This window comes from Mustela lutreola, chromosome 4, assembly GCF_030435805.1.
Source record: "Mustela lutreola isolate mMusLut2 chromosome 4, mMusLut2.pri, whole genome shotgun sequence".
Taxonomy (NCBI): Eukaryota; Metazoa; Chordata; class Mammalia; order Carnivora; family Mustelidae; genus Mustela; species Mustela lutreola.
Genome location: NC_081293.1, coordinates 26,759,488 through 26,780,650, shown reverse-complemented (window position 1 = coordinate 26,780,650; position 21,163 = coordinate 26,759,488). Strand labels below are relative to the sequence as shown.

General features: G+C 40.0%; 1 protein-coding gene across 3 annotated transcripts in view; it reads right to left on the bottom strand.

Annotated features, from left to right (window-relative positions):
* The window catches only part of OGA (O-GlcNAcase), a 28,619-nt gene extending 7,756 nt beyond the window's left edge, over positions 1 to 20,863 (bottom strand). The window contains exons 1-12 of one of the 3 annotated variants that reach the window (XM_059169126.1): positions 20,697 to 20,863; positions 19,717 to 19,989; positions 15,589 to 15,640; positions 14,769 to 14,866; positions 13,097 to 13,227; positions 10,005 to 10,176; positions 8,754 to 8,852; positions 7,856 to 8,140; positions 5,880 to 6,038; positions 4,800 to 5,413; positions 4,242 to 4,416; positions 737 to 822 (exon numbers count right to left, since the gene is read on the bottom strand). In XM_059169126.1, the coding sequence (XP_059025109.1) occupies positions 737 to 822; positions 4,242 to 4,416; positions 4,800 to 5,413; positions 5,880 to 6,038; positions 7,856 to 8,140; positions 8,754 to 8,852; positions 10,005 to 10,176; positions 13,097 to 13,227; positions 14,769 to 14,866; positions 15,589 to 15,640; positions 19,717 to 19,915 (2,070 nt within the window). In that variant the 5' untranslated portion in view covers positions 19,916 to 19,989; positions 20,697 to 20,863. Of the gene's footprint in view, positions 1 to 736; positions 823 to 4,241; positions 4,417 to 4,799; positions 5,414 to 5,879; positions 6,039 to 7,855; positions 8,141 to 8,753; positions 8,853 to 10,004; positions 10,177 to 13,096; positions 13,228 to 14,768; positions 14,867 to 15,588; positions 15,641 to 19,716; positions 20,360 to 20,491; positions 20,509 to 20,696 lie in introns of those variants that run through there. The other 2 variants (XM_059169127.1, XR_009352482.1) reach the window with 2 other exon arrangements.
* Positions 20,864 to 21,163: the final 300 nt, after the last annotated feature.

Below are 21,163 nucleotides of genomic sequence, written 5' to 3'. Positions count from 1 at the left end.
GTGGCATATTAATGGAGATTTAAATTTATAGTTAAAAAAAAAAATCTATTCCAGTATCACAAATCTATTGTTTTTTAAACCAATCTTATATAGACCATCTCTGTACTAAAAGATGGCAGAACAGAATGTCAGGAGGAGAGGTTTGGTCTGAAGAGGGTTATCTGTCCAGGAGACGCTTTATCCCCAAAGCAATGCGCTTCAGTTTGCTGCGCGCAGCAGAGCACCTGTTGGGGGGAGAAAAGTAGAGCACCTGAAAAGTCCATGAACAAATTCCAACACCAAAAGCTTATTTTGTTCAAATTTTCATTAATAGATTGTTCGTTAGAGTACAAGTTTTATTTATAAGGTAACTGGGAAAGTATTCAAAAGTCCTTTCACCATTCACTTGCATATTATCCATCCTTTTTGCTCATGGAGTTTCCACTGGCAGACAAGCATGCGCGCATTGTGCATTGCGGGCGCAGATTAAAATGGTGTGCGACCTGCAAAGAAACAATGTGAAGTGTATACCTAGAGCCGCTGCGCTTCGCAGGCGCGGGGGGAATTGGCAGCATCTCCTTCAGAAATTACTGTGAAAGAGGAGGAAAATTTGATTTAAAATCCAGCTATGTAACTAAATTGAATTTGGGACTAGAAAGCCTTCGGCAGACCAATCCTTCCAGCCATCTGATGCGCAACATAAGGTTTCTCATAAAACAAAGAAAATGTCAATTCAGTTGTGAATTCATATTGATACCTGGAACTCTCCTGCTAGACCACCTCTAAAGGCCCAGGGTTCTTGGTCTCCAATTAAGAACTGTGCTGAAGAATGACTACGACACCCTGTTGAGATCAGATCCAAGCGGAGAACGTTACGAGAAAGGGGATTTCCTGGGGTCTCAAACGTCCAACACACTAACAAACACTTTGTGGAAATAGCTCTCTAACAATAATAATCCAGGGTTTCAGGACAAGGCTGTGATAATAATTTTTTTTTATTTGTAATGTAATTTAATTTCAATACCAATGTTTCTTCCTTTGATTAATGAATAATCACTGTGAAGAGTTCTACCCTTTAATTATTGGAAGGAAAGTCAGTCTCAAGTCTATCTGGGTCATCAAGTTTATATATTCCCTAGATACAGCTGTTAAAAAAAAAAAAAAATCAAGCCAGCTGCTTGCTCTGTAGTGAAATTACAGTAATCATGAAGTGAAATGAATTAGATAAGACATTTTATTATCACAGCCCATGAAGGAATTAAACCTGTCTGAAGTCACATTTTACATTATGAGGAAGGGTACAGGAAGGGAAAAAGGGGGAGGGACGGGATTAATCTTGTCAGAAAACTAAGGTCAGCAGACTAAACAAAAGAAATTGTTCAGTAAGGTGACAACAAAATACAATGAAAATTATTTTTCCTAAGAAAGACAATCCAATTCAGACTTGGTTAATATTAATAGCAGTCAGACAAATTCTAAAAACTAAGGAGAGCCAATTGATGCTCCTAATTTATCCAGAGCTAAAACATACTTTTCTTAAAAGTATGACAGTATCTGGCTCTTCTGATTGACCATTATACTCTTTGCAGCACACTGAACACATGCACAGAGTGGCAGGGTTTGAGGTCCAGAAGTCAGCACTAAGGTCACCATGACTTAGCCAACTTCAGAGGCAATAAAGGAAACGAACAAGAAATAATGGAAAGCAAATTATTTGGAGGCCAAATCAAAAGCACCTGCCTAGTCTTCTGACAAGATAAAGCAGCGCAATATAGTTCTTTTCCATTTGAAGACAGCATTCTACCTCCTGTTCAAGTTAACAGTCTCATCAGTACAAGATATAATGTGCTAGTCAGACAGTCCCAAAGCAAACCAGTTTTTTTGTTCACAATTCAGGCCCATTAAGAGATTATATCCAGGTTTGTCATTTTTTTAGGGGTAGGGGTGCTTTAAGAAAACATATATAGTATGGAAATTTGTAAAATAAATATGAAATAGGGTCAAAATTGAGGTTAAAAGAACATGCCCCATTCCATAGCTCAGTGTAAATTTACACTGCAGGAAAAAACTAGACTCTCAAACTTTTAAGATCAGCCAATTTATCCTACCCCCCACTTTGAGACTACAACATAACTAGCACTTCCAACTATTACAATAAAAAGCTGCATGTACGAAGAGCTGTGTAAATGAAAACATGGTTAATGCCTCAGTCGCTGCGCAAACGTGACTTCAGTTCATGTCTACTGCCCTTAAATCTGAGCTACCTCACAGATAGAACCTTTCAATTTAAACTAATTAATCATGACGCGCTGTGAACATCTGCCGCTGTCCATCCAATAGTAGTAGACACTTGTGCTGAGGATTCTCCCATCTGTACACAATGGGGAAGAAGATAATAGAAGTCGTTAGTAATCAAAAGAACTGCATAGCCACATTCTTTAAAGGACTGAATGCCAGCTGGACTGGAGAGAAGAGGAAAACAAAGGGTTCTACTCAGTAACTCCCTGAAATTACTATAGATCCATGAAAATATTCTCCTTGTGAGCTTTTTGTAAAGCTATGTGGATGGCAAGACAATTACTTAAAACTTCTAAGATGCTCTGACCTTGAATGCACAATAGCTAGCTACACATTTTGGGAAACTGCCCCGTATTTGCACAATACAGAAATAAAACCGGAGAGGAAGCAGAAACAATACTGTATATAATCAAAAATTTATTTTTTAGTAATTCCTGAATTTAAAAACTCAGTATCAAATGTTTTAAATGATACTTTCCCAAACTCAAGAATCCAGATTTCAGGGCGCCTGGGTGGCTCAGTGGATTAAGCCGCTGCCTTCGGCTCAGGTCATGATCTCAGGGTCCTGGGATCGAGTCCCGCATCGGGCTCTCTGCTCAGCAGGGGGCCTGCTTCCCTTCCCCTCTCTCTGCCTACTTGTGATCTCTCTCTGTCAAATAAATAAATAAAATCTTAAAAAAAAAAAAAAAAAAAAAAAAAGAATCCAGATTTCAGACTAGAAACTTAGGATTTAAATCCCTGTAAGAGATTTAATTTTTAACTCCCTGGCCAGAAGCCTGGAAGGCAAATGTTGTCATCCAATAACCAATATAGAGGTTTTTCCTGAGCCTAGACATAGATATCACAAAGAAGAGGAGTCCTGGAGCCTTTTAACAAGAGTTAAAAATTCTCCATCTGTTGTGCTAAATATACAGAAACCCAAAGTTCTATATTTTCAAAGTAACAGGGACACTACTTTTAACTGCTAATTAGTTGTGTCTAAGGAAAGCTATTATTTTTTTTTTTTAATATTTGAGAATCCCAAAGTATATAGGCAGGAAGTGAGAAATCTTACTGCTACTACTCCTTAATCTAAGCTCACAGTGTTCACACTCATCTGTTTCACAACCAAGACCAAGTAACCCATCAAAGTATTTGTGACTACTATGAAAACTATGACATGTCAGTTAGCCTTGCTGCCTGCTGTGTGCTGTATGTTAAGTCCATTACATATTCCTTATAGCTGGATTGAAACCTGGAAATGAAATGAGGTCCCTGGAGAAACTTGGCCATGCTGGTGCTTTTTACCAAGTTTGTTGAGAATTTCCCCAAAAGAGAAAAAAAAATCAGTTTTCAAGAGACAGTCCATTTAATGAAGGAGAGAATTTTTAGGGGATTGCAATTTTCATCCCCTGCTAAAACCAATTATTTGGTAGAGGAATAAACAAAAAGCCATGTGAAATAATACCAAGTAGCACCAGAATAGCCTACCACTAAAGCTCGCATGCGCACAGGGCTGGGAGGATAGCTTCCTCTTGCCAGGCCCCTTAGGTCATTTCAGCAATTGTTCTGTTAAACACAGCAATTAATGTTATCAAGACACAGCAAGCAGCAGAGAGCTTACAGTCATAATTCATAGTGTCTCATCTCCAAATCAGATAAAGCCCTAGACAGGGTTCCATCCAGGAAGCATTCAGTCATAGCAAGTTAAAGTCAGTACTTTTCTAACACATTTTAAAGATATTTCTGCTGAATTAGCCCAAAGGAGAAAAATCAATTTGATGTATTTACGGAGACTTGCATCTCAAGTTTGCCAACAATGGCTATACCTTTAAAAGAAATCTAAGCAAAGAATTTAAGCGGAGTTGGAAATTTGCCAATTCCTTACATATTTTTCTCCCTGTGGGATAATCTTTTTTTTTTTTTCTTTCCATTTTTAAGGGACAATATATCTGAGGAAGAGAGATTATTCCTGGTGCACCTACCTAACCACTGTACAAAAGACTTCACCATAGACATTATACTCTTGATATCCCAAACATAGGAGTACATGTCATAAAGGATTGTCCTGTTGGCACAGTTGGAGAGCCGAGTGAACATTCCCATCACCAATCCACACATCTCCTCAAACTTGGCTGCTCGTGACCGCCATTCTTCAATCTATTGAAGATCAATAAAAATATGACTCAAAAAACTGCTAAAAAACAAAATAACCTAAAACATATTATAAACTGTTTGTATTATCAGGTACCTGCAACTTACCCTAAACATTAAAGGATCAATGGGCTTAAACTCTTTAGACAAGCAGTAAGTTTGCGTCTCCCTAAACTGACAAATATTCCTAAAATAATCAACTCTGACTTTCCTTCATTCTATGAGAGTCTATGCACCAGAATCAGCAGAGTCCACGTCCACTTTACAGAGCATATTCTAAGATGTGTTCAATTTCAGAGAATTACCAACATACTCATTAAACGCTTCCTCCATATCTTCATAGCATGGGGACCCACCCAGGCTAAAAAGGATAAATTAAGCATACTCACTTTTTCAGAATCTTTTCCTTTGCAATTGACACTAACAACACTGCTATTTGCTCGAAGCCACTGGAACTCTCTTAACATCTGTGCTCCTTTGGGTCCATGCTCGTAAGGAAGGTAGAACAGGTCAGCAAGTAACTGCAAATCCTCCAAAGTCACTGGTTCCACAGTGTACAAAGGCTTTTCATTTGGACCTGGCACAAACTGCTCCTTGTTTGTCTGTTCATCAGTTTGCATAGGGGCAATATCACTAATGCAATCTTCCTGCATAGACATCTCTGGGGATTTTGATTCAGCTATGCTCTCTTTATCTGTGTCCATTGGTTTTAATTCCTCAGCCATTTTAGCTTCAACAATTTCAGTTAGTATTTGACTGTCATTTTTGTGGTCTGTTTCTTCTTGTTTTTCCACTACCATGTCCATGGGTTCCTCATCTGGCTGTTTCTTTTCTTCTTCCTTGGTCAGAGCTGTAGGCTCACCACTCAAGGCTGCTCCCTGGCTCATAATGGGCTCCTGATAAACTGTTGTAACTACAGTTGTGGCATTTAAAGAGGGTGCTGCAACTAAGGGTGTCCCATCAACTACACTTGCTTTAGCTCCACTGTGTGCAACTTGCCTACCTACAAAGACAAATCACCACAAAGATAATCAGAGTTAGAAAACAGAACAAATCAGATCTAGAGAAATGTTTTCTTGTATCTATAACTGGAGCCTCAATTTGAGATTCTAAATAATATTGAGCCCTGAGAAAAGCACAATTTCTCTAAACCACCAGGGAGGTAGAGAGGGAAGAGAGAAAAAAGGAATATAATAAACATCCCCTAAAAACGCCAACATGTATTATCTTCTCTTTTGAAGATCTAGCTGTAAAAACAATTATTACAGAAGAGGTATTTTTAAAACAAATTAGCATTCCATCAAGATTAAAAGCTACTTAAGACCAAAGGTTAAGATTTTAAAGACCTTATTCTCTAGATCCCTTCCTAAATAATATTTTGTTTGGTGGGCCTATGACAGGCACAGCAAATGTTTACTTTAGGACTCAAGCATGTAATCTAACCCCCTTAAAAGAAGGGCCCAACTTACTGCTATACTGATGAGGTACACCAAACTCCTGCAACCATTCTGTTAAAGCTAACTTTAGAGCCATCTGTGGACTATAGAGCACATCAGTTTCAATATCTTCATCACTGCCTTCATTTTCTAACTTTATTTGGATTGATACAGTACTGTCTTCACTATCAGCTGCAAAGAAAAGAACACAAAAAACAGTTTTGATTACAAAAAGCCTCCTGATGAGAAGAACAAATGCAAACAACAATTATTACAGTACAACTAGAGAAACAAAGAATAGGAACAAGAACAAACCTTAAACATAAAAATGCAAACACAACCTTAACTGAACCACTTCACCTGTGGTCATCTAAATACACTGCTAAATATAACATCCCACTTGAAACACTATGTTTAGAATCACTGGAAAAGTCATTCATAAATGTTCACTGAGTACCAATCATTGGGAATGTGAGGTTTAAGGCACTATAATTTCCATAAAAAAACATTCCCAAGCCCTTCAAGGGGCTTATAACTATAATGGGCAGATCATGAAAAAATAAGCAAATTAGTACTCTATTGAGTAGGGGGGAGTGAAAAATCAACAGAGAACCCAAATATGAGCACAGATAAGCAGCACATAATGAAGCTCTCCGAACCAGGATGTGTTAGAAAAGATAAGGTCTGAATTCTGGATACGAATATCCAAAACCTTCCTATTCTTAGCTTTCCTTCCTATTTCCCTGCATTTGGCCCAGTTTGGCTAATTATCTACTACTCATTTAAGTGCTTCATGCTCTGCCTTAAAAGAGATAGGACGTAGAGTGGTGCCTGGGCAGCTCAGTCCGTTAAGCACCTGACTTTGGCTCAGGTCATGATCCCAGCGTCTTGGGATCAAACCCCAAAAGTCAGGCTCCCCACTCAGTGGGAATCCTGCATCTCCCTCTCCTTCTGCCTGCTGCTCCACCTGCTTGTGCTCTCTCCAATAAATGGAATCTTTTAAAAAAGAGAATAGGTGCCATGTATACAAAGACGACTGAAATCTTTTTTAAGAGAGTCCACAATGAGCCTTAATGGAAGGTATTAACCCAATAAACAGATCTGGAAGTAGGAGTACAGAACTCCGGAAAAAACAACTATACGACTACATACCACACTCAAGCATCATAATATGACATCTCCATACTTCCTAAATGGACCAAAATTCAGGTAACTTCAAATTTTCAGTGTCCAGTGTTTTCATCCCTTGCCCACCAACCCTTACTCATACTCTGGTGCAGTTTAAGTATTCCCTCCTCTGTGAGATTGCTTAGCTAAGTAATCACTTTTTCCTCTGTATTCCCACAGCATTTATCAAACCATAGCACAGCCACCTATATGCTTCATTCAAAACCAGACTATGTCCTTCAAAAGTTGGGACTACTTTATTCTTTCCATCTTCGTGCCAGAAAGGTGCATTTGCCACATCCTAATATGTGTTTCAATGTCAATGAATGTGAGGTGCCCAGGTGGCTCAGCTGGTTAAGTGTCTGCCTTCAGCTCAGGTCACGATCCCAGGGTCTTTGGATCAAGTCCCGCATCAGGCTCCCTGCTGAGTCTGCTTGTCCCTCTGCCTGCCCCTCTTCAGGCTTGTGCTTGCTCTCTCTCTCTCAAATAAATAAAATATCCCATTTAATAAAAATCACCAGAAAACACCAACTGAATGAGAGATATTCTAGGGATAACAAGAACACTCAAAAGACAACTTTGTCTAGTACTCAGATTTCAAAGACTAAGTCACATTTTAAAAGCAAAGAACCGGGGAAAAGGGGAAAGCAGAGAACCAAGGCCAAGAAATTATGTAATCTGTCCAAAGCCACTCAGCCTATCACATTGTATGTAACAGAACTAAAAAACACACTTTAAAAACCTCTCAAGGATTATGATGACAAAGGAACACACACTTGCCAATAGCTCTACTTAACTCCAGCTCTCCCCTCCAAAGTCAGGGATTAAAGCAGTGTACTCACTCATCACTACATCTTTTCTCACTCCATTCATGTTTGATTTGTACCAGGTGGCAAGGGTGTGGATGGCAACATAGTTAGCTTCAAATTCACAATTTGGATTAGTAAGGACTCCTTTTAAACGTGGGATGAGTTCTGTGGATCTTCCCTTGTATGGCCCCAGAAATAGTCTCTTCTGATCATAATCATTAGCATGAATGTTATCCCAGATTACTGGAGCTCTCTTAATAATCTTAGAAACCTCTTCAATGGACTCCACCGGAATTTCTTTAGAAACAACTTTAGGACCTAGAAACAATGATGATCATTTGTTAAAAGACCCTCAAAGTGATTCCTCAAAATATACTGCATTCAACTTTTTACTGTATTTAGTTATATATACACTTTGTGACAATTTTTCTTTTAAAAGTAACACAATATGTCTTTTAACTCAGTTTTACCCAACCGACCCCCCCAGCATTTCCTCAGATCACATTTCTAGAATATAGAATAGTAAAAAGAAGTTTGTGCAGGACCTTCCTCAAACTGATACATTAAGAAATAAATCTTCATGTAAACAATTTATTTTTCCATTATAATACAGCATGATGATTACTAGCTGACAATTCAGCATGATGGCTTTCATTTGATAAAATAAAACTCTCTTAAGGCTGAGATCAATACCCTTTAGCCCAGTTCCCTATTGTTTATCAACAACCAATACTCAGATTCACTGAAAAATCCTCAAAGATGTTTTTTATACTAAATAAAGAATGTATACTTCATAAAAGAAAGAAAATTTCAACAACAAAGTTTTCTGGTTCAGGCTCAGTTTTCAAAATGTACCCAATTAACCAGAACAACCAGTTTTTTTAAAGTTCTAGCTACCTAAAGTTTTACTGTATAAATCTTAAAGACTTACCTGTCCAAAGCACCTCAATTCCAGGTAGAAGCTTTTCACCCACAGTCCTTAAATAAGGAGACTGAGACACATTTGGATAACAGAAAGTGCCACAATATTCTGAATGTAGAAGGGAAAATTAAATAAAATAGTCAGGAATAAAAAGGCCATGGGTCTTTAAATGGGGAAGAAAAATGTCTACCAATTTTAAGTTCTTTTCATCCAAATAATAAACAACCTTCATGTCATGTCCCAAAGGAAGTAAACTAAAGTGGGTAGTTCACTAAAGAATCAACTCAAAAAAAGACTGAATTCATAAATCTAATATTCTTCCTCCAATAATACCGATCGATCCTTATGATCTTCACAGTCACTAAAAATAAAGTTTACTAAAGAAATAATTGGAATTTTTTAGCATTTTCTACATACTTCTGAACTGCTTACATTTCTCAGTAACAATTACAGGCCAAATAAAAACAAACTGGTAATATCCTAACAGAAAAAATGCAACATTAAGTCCATGACTATTAGTACTCAACTGCAAGTAAACTGTAATTCACAATGAATTGAATATTTCCCACTATAATCTTACAAAACATGATTTGAGTATTCATGTAGTATCAGACCACTGAGAGAAGGTTCACAGCTCAGTACTTGAAGAGAGACATACAAAGCTAAATTCAGACTAAAAATTCTTGGACTAACTTATCTCTTCCTGAAAAAATAAAATAAAATAAAGTCGGGGAAATTTCTTATAAGCCAAATTTTGAGAGGGAACTAAAAGAGGCTAATACATTTTCAATGGAAGAGAGGGGGAGGGGGAGGCAAAATTAGCAAGTTTTCTATGCTGACTACTGGATATAAGAGCACAGATGGAAGTGGGAAGAGTGAAAGAGGATATAGATATGCACAAGCAGAAAAAAGGAACATGTAGGAGGAAATGAGAAGTGACTAAGTTAAAAGCAATGTTAATTTGCCTTTTCCTAGTTTTTCGTTTGGATAATACTATCCTTCTTTCAATCCTGAAAATGTACTGCTCAGATACTTCCAGTACTAAAAATACATGGTATCTTTTGCTTGTTCAGTTGCCATTTATTAGTCCCTAAAAGTTCTTCAATGTAAGGCCTTGAGAAATGTCTTCTAGAAAAATAATTCCTAACTTTATAAACCACCAAAGGGAGAGGGGACAACACAGTAAAACCCATACATGATTCTTTGAAAGTGATGTATTTCAAGAAAACTAGTTAAATGTAAAGCTATTATATACAATACCTGTGGGACAGAAGAGGAAAGTTTCTGGCTCTCCTAAGTACTGATAAATTTCATTTGTGATGGAGACCTGGGCATGAGCAAAAGAACTGAATACCTCTTTGTCTGCTGCACACATATTATGGTCAATATCATCAAAAAGCAAGGCAAATGACCTGCACCCAAACTGAGAAACCTAGAAAAGGTAAAACAAACAAAACAAAAAACCAAGATGTTGTAAAAGCTCATTTTTTAAAAAAAGATCATTCATTTATTTGAGAGAGAGCTCGTATGCACATGCAAGCAGGGTAAGGGCAGAGAGAGGGAGAAATAAGCAGATTCCCTGCTGAGCAGGGAGCCCAACACAGAAATGGGGCTCAATCCCAGGACCCCAAAGTCATGGCCTGAGTTGAAACCAAGAGTCGGGCGCTCAACCAACTAGAGCCACCCTGGTGTCCCTTTAACAGCTCATTTTAGAGTCAAAATAAAAGGGGCGTCTGGCTCAATCAGTAGAGCATGCAACTCTTAATCTCGGGATCTTGAGTTGCAAACCCACACAGGATGTAGAGTTACATAAAAAACAGGATTCCAAACATTAAAGCAGACAATAGTTGTACCTAAAAGTCAAACATTTTCCTTAGGATGTTCAAAGCCAAACCTATTGTTTTTATATTTTCTATGTTGAACAGCTAGACAAGTTTAGGAAACATTTTATTTTGGGTTTGAATGCAGTATGCTCCAACAAAGCTTCAACAATATGGCCTATCTTACCTCCTTGGCTGATGATTACAGAAGACCAAACAAAGAGAAAAATACAAAAACACAAATGACATGGGAACTCAAGAAGCGAAAAAGCAAGGCCTGTTCTGGTCTCAGAGACACAATGATCTTAATTAATCTCTGCACATAAACTTAACTAATCCATGAATCTGAAGGAACACAGTAGTAGTATTTGAACAAACAGGAAAAAAGCCTCTTAAAAAGCCTGACTGGCTCAGTCAGTCGAGTGGTGACTCTTCTTGATTTCTGCTCACGTCATGATCTCAGCGTTGTGAGATCGAGCCACATGAAGCTCTGCACTGGGGTGGAACTTAAGATTCGTTCTCAAACAAACAAACAAACAAAAAAAAAACTCTCTCTCTGCCCCCATGTGCATGCACACACACATAAAGTCTCTCTCTCTCTCTCAAAAAAAAAAAAAAAAGAAGAAGAAGAAGGCATGTTCATGGAAACTTAACCTCCTTGTTAAATTTTTAATTACCTTAATGCCATCAATAATATAAACTTTTGCTGGGGTGCCCGGGTAGTGCAGTTGGTTAAGCTTCCAACTTAGTTTCAGCTCAGGTTGTGATCTCAGCATCATGAGACTGAGCCCCAAGGCAAGCTCTGAGATCAAGGTGGAGTTTGCTTAGGAGTCTCCCTTCCTCTCCCTGTGCCCCTCCCCCCACAAAATAAATAGAAAAATCTTTTTAAATAAATAAATAAATAAATAAACATTTGCCGAAAGAAACATGCACAGGTCTGTATATATTACGTATCAGAAAATTTACCAGAAAATATAGGCAGGTTTGTTTTTTCGTTTTAAAGATTTTGTCAGGGGTGCCTGGGTGGCTCAGTGGGTTAAGCCGCTGCCTTCGGCTCAGGTCATGATCTCAGGATCCTGGGATCGAGTCCCGCATCGGGCTCTCTGCTCAGCAGGGAGCCTGCTTCCCTCTCTCTCTCTCTCTGCCTGCCTCTATGTCTACTGTGATCTCTCTCTGTCAAATAAATAAATAAAATCTTTAAAAAAAAAAAAAAAAAATTTTAAAGATTTTGTCAGAAAGAGAATGTGCTTGCACACGCACATGCACACACACAAGCAGGTAAGTGGCAGGCAGAGGGAGAAGCGGGCTCCCTGCTAAGCAAGGAGTCTAATGGGGGACTTGATCCCAGGACCCTGTGGTGTGCAGCACATGTTATGTTAAGCAGAATGTAGATTCCAATGAGGTTTACCAACAGGTTTACAGAGGTAAACCTCAATGGTAAACCACAGTTTACATGTCTACCTAGTCCGTTTTCCTTCTAATCTTGGAAAACCAGCCAACCATTTCCAGACTGAATTACACTTCCTGCCTGTATCAACCGATAGAACTTATGTCTAACATGTAAAACCACTGCTGCTATAACCTTGGTCACAAATCCAGTCAAGTACTCAATATGTACAGAGCTTCTCAAAATATGATTCTGGACAACCTGAATTCTGAGGTAAGTCCCCATTCGAAGTCCGTATTCCTACCCCAAGTCAGTTTAAGAATCTCTGGAAATGGACCCTATCAGCATTCTTCTAAGCATCACTTCTAAGCATTTTAAAAAAGATTTTATTTATTTATTCGACAGGAAGATAGCCAGAGTCAGAGAGCACAAGCAGAAGGAATGGCTGAGGGAGAGGGAGAAGCAGGCTCTGTATCAAGTAGGGAGCCTGATGCTGGCTCAATCCTAGGACCCTGGGATCATGACCAGAGTCGAAGGCAGACGCTTAATGACTGAGCTACCCAGGCACCACAATAAAGCTCTCTTGATTCACAAAATATCCTTCTATGAAGAACATTAAAATTAAAAAGTTGTACAAGGGCGCCTGGGTGGCTCAGTGGGTTAAGCCGCTGCCTTCGGCTCAGGTCATGATCTCAGGGTCCTGGGATCGAGTCCCACATCCGGCTCTCTGCTCAGCAGGGGCCCTGCTTCCCTTCCTTCTCTCTCTGCCTGCCTCTCTGCCTACTGTGATCTCTCTGTGTCAAATAAATAAATAAAATCTTTAAAAAAATAAAAATAAAAAAAAAATAAAAAAAGTAAAAAAATAAAAAGTTGTACAAAATCAAAGAAGTATAAATTTAGTTTCTTCTTATATTTTTTTTTTAAAGCTGGCTTCATGCCCAGTGTGGAGCCCAACAAGGGGCTTGAACTCATGATCCTGAGATCAAAACCTGAACTGGTATCAAGGTTCAGACACTTAACCAACCAACCATGCCACCCAGGCACCCCAAAATTTGGTTTCCTTTTAATGTCATAAAAGCAACTCAGAAAGCGTTTAGTTTCAAATACTGATTTAGGGGAAAATAATGAAAAAGTAATGAAGTTACCTGGTCCAGTTTGCGTTTCAATGTAGATACTTCCTTGGGGTTAGAAAAGGTAATATCCAAACCAGGTGAGATCGCATAGATGAACTCTATCTCGTATTCCCGTGCAGCAGAGATGAGAGTCATAAGTTGCTCTGAAGAAGAGAGTCCATGTATTTAGAAAGCAGCACAGAAAACTAAAAGAACCTTCACCTTTCATCTAAAGAGAAGAGTTCATTCTCTCCAGTTTGCAATAGCTCAAGAAAAAAACAATTCCTTAAGTTTTACAGGACTGTCATATCCAATGTGACAACAGGCTATATAAAATGCCACAAACCTCATGTGACTTAATGTCATCCTAAAATAAATAAGCATTCTCTTCCTTTCGCTGCCATTTCTCTTAATATTAAATTAAGCACTTCTCTTACTGAAAAAAAAAAACCATTTTTATTTCCTACAGTATTTAATACGGTTTCTGTTTCTGCAGTCTCTGAACAACTGAAATTCTTAAAAAATCCACACATAACTACTTTATAATTTGGAAAAAAAGAAAAACATGTTCTTAAGCAGGATTAAGTAACGGCCTTAATGATCCTTATCCTTTAAGTTTTTAAAATGTGATAATTTTCCTAAGTAAAATAAAATTCTCTTCTATATACCACAGGATGTATCTTTACAAAACTTTCAGTGGTATCTCAAGATAGTCATTTGACTATATTTTGATTATTGATCACATAAAATTTCATTACCAGCACCACCAAAAAATAATTAAGTTGAACACACACTTAAATTAGATAGAGTAGTAAGCAAAAACATTAGATGGAGATGAAGTACATTTTAATTGCTTCTTCATAATTTAAGAAAACTTTCTGCCTTCAGTGCCTTGGCTGCTCTGTGTAACCAAGTATCTTGTTAGCTTTATGTGTATACCATTTAATTCCAAATATAAAAATGTTTCTCCATTTACATGTCCCCAAAGAAAAGTACCACTTATCTAATTTATAAGGAGATGCTGTGATGTATTACCTTATTTACAAATTTTATGTACTTAATGTAAGATGACACATAGCAAGGATAATTTGTGATGGCTTTTCACTTTAGTTAAGCCTAGACTAGGGGGAAGTCTTTATTTTAAAGAAAGGCAGAACAAGTAATCAAGTGGTCAAGACCAAGCTATACTTGCGTCTGAAGCAAAAGGATCAGTAATACTGATCTGTCTTTACTTAAGTAAATTCTGGTATCTTGTTCATGTATTTTTTATTTTTTATTTTTTTGCCTTAATTTTGGCTTAAAACTTGCATAGGATATTATTTATCTTGACCACTGATTTCTTTTGGGGCCCCTTAAAATGTGCATCCAAGGCAGGCACCTCACTTGCCTTGCCCTAGGCCTAGCTCTGTTTCAGCACCTCTTTGTCCAGTGGCCCACTGTTCAGACCACTGACAAAAGTTATAAAGTATAATTTATGATTACAGAACAGGTGGGAGTCAAACTGGCATAACCATGAATCACACCATGGCTGCGCAATTAGTGCTACTCTTTCAATCTACACTACAACTCACACAGAATTATCAGAAAGAAAAAAAGGAAACTACCTGCAAAGAGAAAATGCAATATAATTTTTGTACAACTACATTTGAAATATAGCTGTTTTCTTACACATTATGAATTTATGGATTAAAAAGAAAAAGATTACCAGCTTCCTCCACAGAATACATCTCTCGCCAAAACATCCTATGTTTGTAGTCATCTTTTGGGGCATATAAGTATGTATTTAATTCCCACTTCTGGAGCCTTTAAGGGGAAAGAAGATTATATATGTATAAATAGGCAATAAGTATAGGCTATAAATCACAATTTTTCTCTTTTTTGGAGCTAACAGCTAACAGCTAAACAGCTAACACTACTCTAGCTAACACTACTCTTGTTAGCTAAACAGCTAACACTACTCTAGGGTAGCAGCTTTTAACCTTTCTGTAATCCAGTAGAAAAAAATTCAGTATTCCAAGAAATGTTAACATATTAAGTCTTTTTTTTTTTTTTTTTTTTAAGATTTTATTTGAGAGAGAGAGAGAGAGAGAGATAGATCACAAGTAGGCAGAGGCAGGCAGAGAGAGGGGGAAGTAGGCTCCCTGCTGAGCAGAGATGCAGGGCTCAATCCCAGGACCCTGAGATGATGACCTGAGCCAAAGGCAAAAGACTTATTAACCCACTGAGCCACCAAGGTGCCCCAACATATTAAAGTCTTAAAAACTGAGCCACCAAGGTGCCCCAACATATTAAAGTCTTAAAAACAGCTCTGAGTGACACAGGTGAAGCCCAAAACCTACTGCTTCCCCAGGGAACTTTGAAAATCCCTGACATAAGTGAAGAAGAGGTAGCAGACCAAGGCAAAATTAACTTCTGCAACTAAGAAATCATCAAAATGCACCCGGGCCTACTCCTCGTTAGTTTTTCTTCAAACAAAAGGAAACGTTAATGGTTTAAGACTCTCCTTCAGAAAGTAAAAAATTTACCTTCTAAAGAGTTCTTTTCTCTGTTCCATAACCCAAGGTCTTCCATAAAATCCTAGAGTCAAAGTAAGAATGAAATTATTTTCAAGTTTCAAAATGTGGTAAACTGTTGAGTAAAGCACATTACAAAACATACAATTCCATTTTGTAAAAAAGCATGTACAATATACCAGCATCTGAAGGCTATTTAATAAAACATTAAGGTGTCTCTGACAAAACTTTTACCCCTTTTTGCTTAGATAAATTTTCTAATTCTTTTCTACCATTAACAATCATTACTTATACAACAGTCACTTTCAAAACGCCTAAACGTCATCTCTTTTCACTGCCAAAAGACCAAATAGGTTTAAATTTAACTTTTTAAGAAAAAATTTTTAATCCCTACATCCAGTGTGGGGCTTGAACTCACAAACCCAAGAACAAGAATCACATGCTCCCCAGACTGAGCCAGTCAGGTGCCCTTAAAACTAACCTTTCATTATTTTAAGTAATCTCCACAACTCATGACGAAGATCAAGAGCTGGATGCTCTAATGACTGACCCAGTTAGGGTTAGATGCCCCTAAATCTAACTTTTTAAAAGATCTCAATCTTACAAAAGTGGAAGAGGGGAAGCAAAGAAATCCCAAACCACTAGTACTGACAATTACTACTCTAAACTGCCTTTAGAGTGGGGGGTTTCGAGGGTAAAAAGGCAGGGGAAAAAAAATCAGAAAGAGAATTAGAAAAAAATCTGATTGAACTAATTTAATGATCACTTTTTTAAGTTCCTGATATAATAAAAGGGTCCAAAATGCCTTAAACTATTTTCACAACAAATTCAACAGTGGAGCTGGCCCAAATAGGAAAATCTCAAGTTGTCTCAATTCCAGAGCAAAGGTTTGCACGACTGGAAATTCAAGAATGTGACTTGCTCCACTGTCCCAGAAGGGGGTTGGGGGGAGGGCAAAGCACTACTAACACAAACTGCAGGAAACAAATCTTCAGAGGAATGACTTAAGTAGTGGTATAAGCACCAAACTAGTATTTGCAGCTCCCTTGTGTGATAATCAGACGTAACAGTTCACCTAACCTTTATTTTCCACCTCAGTCTAATCACCTAAAAGAGGTAAAGACAACCTCTCAAGAGTACCATGAGGATGGTTAAGATTGTATGACGAAGACAGTGCTGGCTTCAGCAGCACATATACTAAGATTGTATCATGAACACAAAATGCTCTACACACACACACACACACACACACACACAGTCTACTTAAGAGACTACCTAAAACTGAAATTTCTGTAATGCATTAAACTCCAATCGCCAGACAGGAAAGAGAATTAGAAAAAAATCTGATTGAACTAATTCTGCACCACAAACAAAAATAATGACAACCACACAAAAACTCCTTGCATACTTACAGATGAAACTGCAGCACTTTCAATCTTGACAATTCAGTGTTCCCACTTACAAGTAATTTGAAACATTTGGTAAATGTATGTATTTTTTAAGATTTATTTATTTATTTGACACAGAGAGAGACAGAGAACACAAATAGGCAGAGACCAGCAGAGAGAGAGGAGGAAGCAGGCTCCCTGCCGAGCAGAGAGCCCGATGCGGCCCAGGACCCCAAGATACCCCGAGATCATGACCTGAGCCGAAGGCAGAGGCTTAACCCACTGAGCCACCCAGGCATCCACATTTGGTAAATATTACACAAGTCTTTCTAGATTTCCTACTACACTTGGCCTTATCATTTTTCTCTTAAAGAACAGCCATTATATGCTCCTTCAGAGTTGTTCCAATATATAAAAGAAACATTTTGTCTTCAGAAACCCTAACTTTGCTGACAGGTTCATGGTTTCGGTTAATTGTCACCACAAAGGGGAAATAGTGCTATTACGTGAGTTATGACCAACAAAAGGTCTGTGAGAGAAAGAAAATTTTTAATAAGGAATCCTGCCAGTGCTTCCAGAATTTCCTTTCTTCACTCATTTTAAAAATGGGACCAACCAGGGACGCCTGGGTGGCTCAGTTGGTTAAGCAGCTGCCTTCGGCTCAGGTCATGATCCCAGCGTCCTGGGATCGAGTCCCACATCGGGCTCCTTGCTCGGCAGGGAGCCTGCTTCTCCCTCTGTCTCTGCCTGCCATTCTGTCTGCTTGTGCTCGCTCTCTCCCTCTCTCTCTCTCTGACAAATAAATAAAATCTAAAAAAAAAAAAAAAAAAAAATCAGTAATGTTTTAAAAAAAAAAAAAAATAAAAAAAATAAAAATGGGACCAACCAACTACCCCTCCCCCCAAATCAGGTGCTCAGTCACCAAAAAAACATACATACAGAGAGAGGAGGAACAACAGATGACCGACAACTCTATTCTGAGTAGTTCCCTTTCAATACTGTTCTGGGGAAAAAAAACAACAGCTTACTTAAACCACGAGATTTTCTCCGTAATCGCTTAAGATTTAACAGGTAAGCTTCTTTAGCTTCATTCTAGCCTAGCTCTAAGATTTCTATATATCCCCTAGCACTCCTTCTCAACCTTCCACCCCAAAATCTGTGGTGACAAAATACAGACTTTTTCTAGAATCTCCCTGCACGGAAACAAGCCCAAAGAATACACCAACAGATTAAGTCACACAAAATAATCATGTTTTCAAAAACAAGGACTCCAATCATATATATATAGTTTTCCATTCTGTCTTTCCCCCAAATTCTGCAAGACCTTTAACTTGTGAATTATTTCACTCTTTACTTGTAGCTACATATTAATCTGTTCTCCCCTGTAATTAAGCTTTATCTAAAATACCACAACCACAACCACCACCCATCCTTCAAATGAATATACACGCTAACGTTGGAAAAGCTGAAGCTTTCAACCAATAGGGCAACCCTTCTAATTCTCCATACCTTTTTGGGTTTCTGTAAAGACTAATTTTTATACAGGGTTACCCCTATGCACACCATTATATATTAGAGACAACAAATAAAGCAAACAGCTAGGAAAGTCTAGGTAGGCCCAAAGACTTCTAAAAATTAAAATACGTTCTGTATTCAAGAAAAATCAATAACGCAAGTAACTGGAGATTTCATATAATGTTCAGTAGATCATTTATGCACTATATTCATAAACTGTGTTAGTCTTCACGCCATTTTCCCCAACAACCAAGAAAAGAAAAAAAAAAAGGTCGGCATTTTTTCGAAATGGGACGGTACAATCAGAAGGGCATTTTTAATCCTCTCTGCAGTCCCTAAATTCAAATTCTCTATCTCTGATACTATTTTTTTTTTTAAAGATTAACATTTTTTTTTTTAAGATTTTATTTATTTATCTGACAGAGAGAGATCACAAGCAGGCAGAGAGGCAGGCAGAGAGAGAGGAGGAAGCAGGCTCCCCACTGAGCAGAGAGCCCGACACGGGGCCCGATCCCAGGACCCTGTGATCACGACCTGAGCCGAAGGCAGCGGCTTAACCCACTGAGCCACCCAGGCGCCCCTATCTCTGATACTATTAAAGCCAAAGCTCCATCCCCCAGAGCCAAAGCACAGCAGCTGGCAAAGGACAATTTTCTAGGCTGCTAAAGAAACTCCAAAGGGTGGGGGCATGCGGACCGGCCAGCAAAAAACAAAAACAAAAAAACTGAGCAAAAGGAATTTGTAAATCCCTAGGCCCAACTGTGCGTCTCTTCACTCCAGGAATATAAGCACATCTGTGTAGGTTGATTTTTTGTTTCTCCAAAGGGTGAGGACAGCAGCACTACATACGTTTTATCATTTGAAGAGACCACTCTAGGAAACAGGATCTCGAGGTACAAAGACGTACAACTCAGAGCCGAGCCTAACACCAGGCTCCTTACCACCGCCTCCGCAGGAGCAGGCCTGGCTCCAGCTCAGGGCGGGTGGGGTCAGGCCAGTTAATAGCCGGAGGAGAATTCAATGCTGCATAACAACGTGAAAGGAGAAGCGAGCGCCAGGAAGACTTGCCCACCGTCTCACCTCTCCCCTCATCTATGGAAGGTCAAGTTTCGGGGGCAAAAAGGTGACCCCCTTTTAAGACCTCCTAAAGCACCCCCTTCACGAAGAGAGGTTGTGTTAGTATTGGGGCGAAACCGGAGGGAGAACGCCGTCGCCCAGCCCGCGCCAGAGCGCTCACCTTCCACGACGCCACATAGGAACCTCCGAGCCCCTCCTGCCGCCCCGACCACCGCTGCTGCCCCGGCCCCGGCTGGGTTGTCTTCTCCAGGGGCCGCAGCTGCTGGCGGCTCCAAGGATGCCCCCGCGGAGGCGGCAGGGTTGGAGTTGAGCTCGCTCTCCCGCTCCTCCAGCGCCGCCTGGCTCTCCTTCTGCACCATCCTCCTGCCCGCGGCCGCCGCCACCTCTGCAGGTCCTCCTCGGCCTCCGTCCGTTGGGCCGCCGGCCCGGAGCCCTGGAAAGGGCCTCGGCTCCAAGCGCACGCCCTTCCTGCTCCTTCCCCTCCCCCTCTACCCTTCCCCCCCACCCTCCGCAGGGACCCGAATGCCCGGATGAGAAGGGCGGCGGCACCGGCGCTAGCCCTTTGTCAGCCGCTGCCTCTACCTAAGCTGGGGAGCCAGAAGCCTAAGCGGAGAGCGAGGCCGCGACCTCTCGTCCCTTGGAGGCAGATAGCCAGACCTCCGTCTCTTGCTTGCAGTTAGCCTCTAGTGCCTCCGGAAAATCTTAGTTCTTCCGCCGTTCGCCCCCTTAAGCCCTTAGGTCTCTTCCAACACAGCCTCCACCGCCCGCTTCCTGTTTATCCGCACTGCGCCTGCGCCGGAGACCGGCTCAGACCGGTCCTCTCAGCCCGACTCCCCCTCCTCCTTTTGGGCTAGCCTATTGAGCTTCACTTGGCAGGGGGAAATAGAACAGAGGAGACGAGAAAAGCGGAAGGTAATGAAGGTAATGGAGCGTACCATTTATGTTTGCCTCCCTCTAAAACAAGCCTGGCGCTCTGGAACGGACCATTACCTCTTCTGAAGAAGGGGAGTATGGGAGGAGGCTGCAGCCAGTTGGGGCAATAGGGTTGGGATAGGAGGGTGAAAAAGAGGCGTTTACTCTCTCAATGCGCAGGCGCGGAAATGAAGCCTCTAATTCTTAAAGAGATAGGAAGAAACTGACCTATTTTCTGTTGAGATTCTTCTAATAGGTTGTCTCATTACATCAGCCTGACCCAGGATCGGTTCTCTGAAGACAACATTCGGAGGAGCTCAGCTCACCCCTCTGCCTTGAGTCATTTTCCCCTACCCACAGCTGGGTGCTAACCCCTTAAAAATTGTCCTTAGTTCATCCCTTCGCTCGGCGGAGACTAGTTGAGCTTCCCTCTTCCTGGGCTCTTGGGCCACTGTGAGCTCACAGTATGGTGGTGGTGACAAGCAAGTACATGCACACCCCCCACACGGTGAACCCAGGTGTTGCGGGAGCTCAGAGGAGGAACTGACTTAATCCTCCTTTGGAGAGAGGTGGCAGCCATGGCTTTACTTTTGAGCTGGAACGTAAAGGATGAGTAGGAGTTAGACTGAGTAGAGAGGAAGCGAAGAGAGCACTCCAGGCTGGTGGGACAGATGGTACAATTGTGGCGAGGGGTG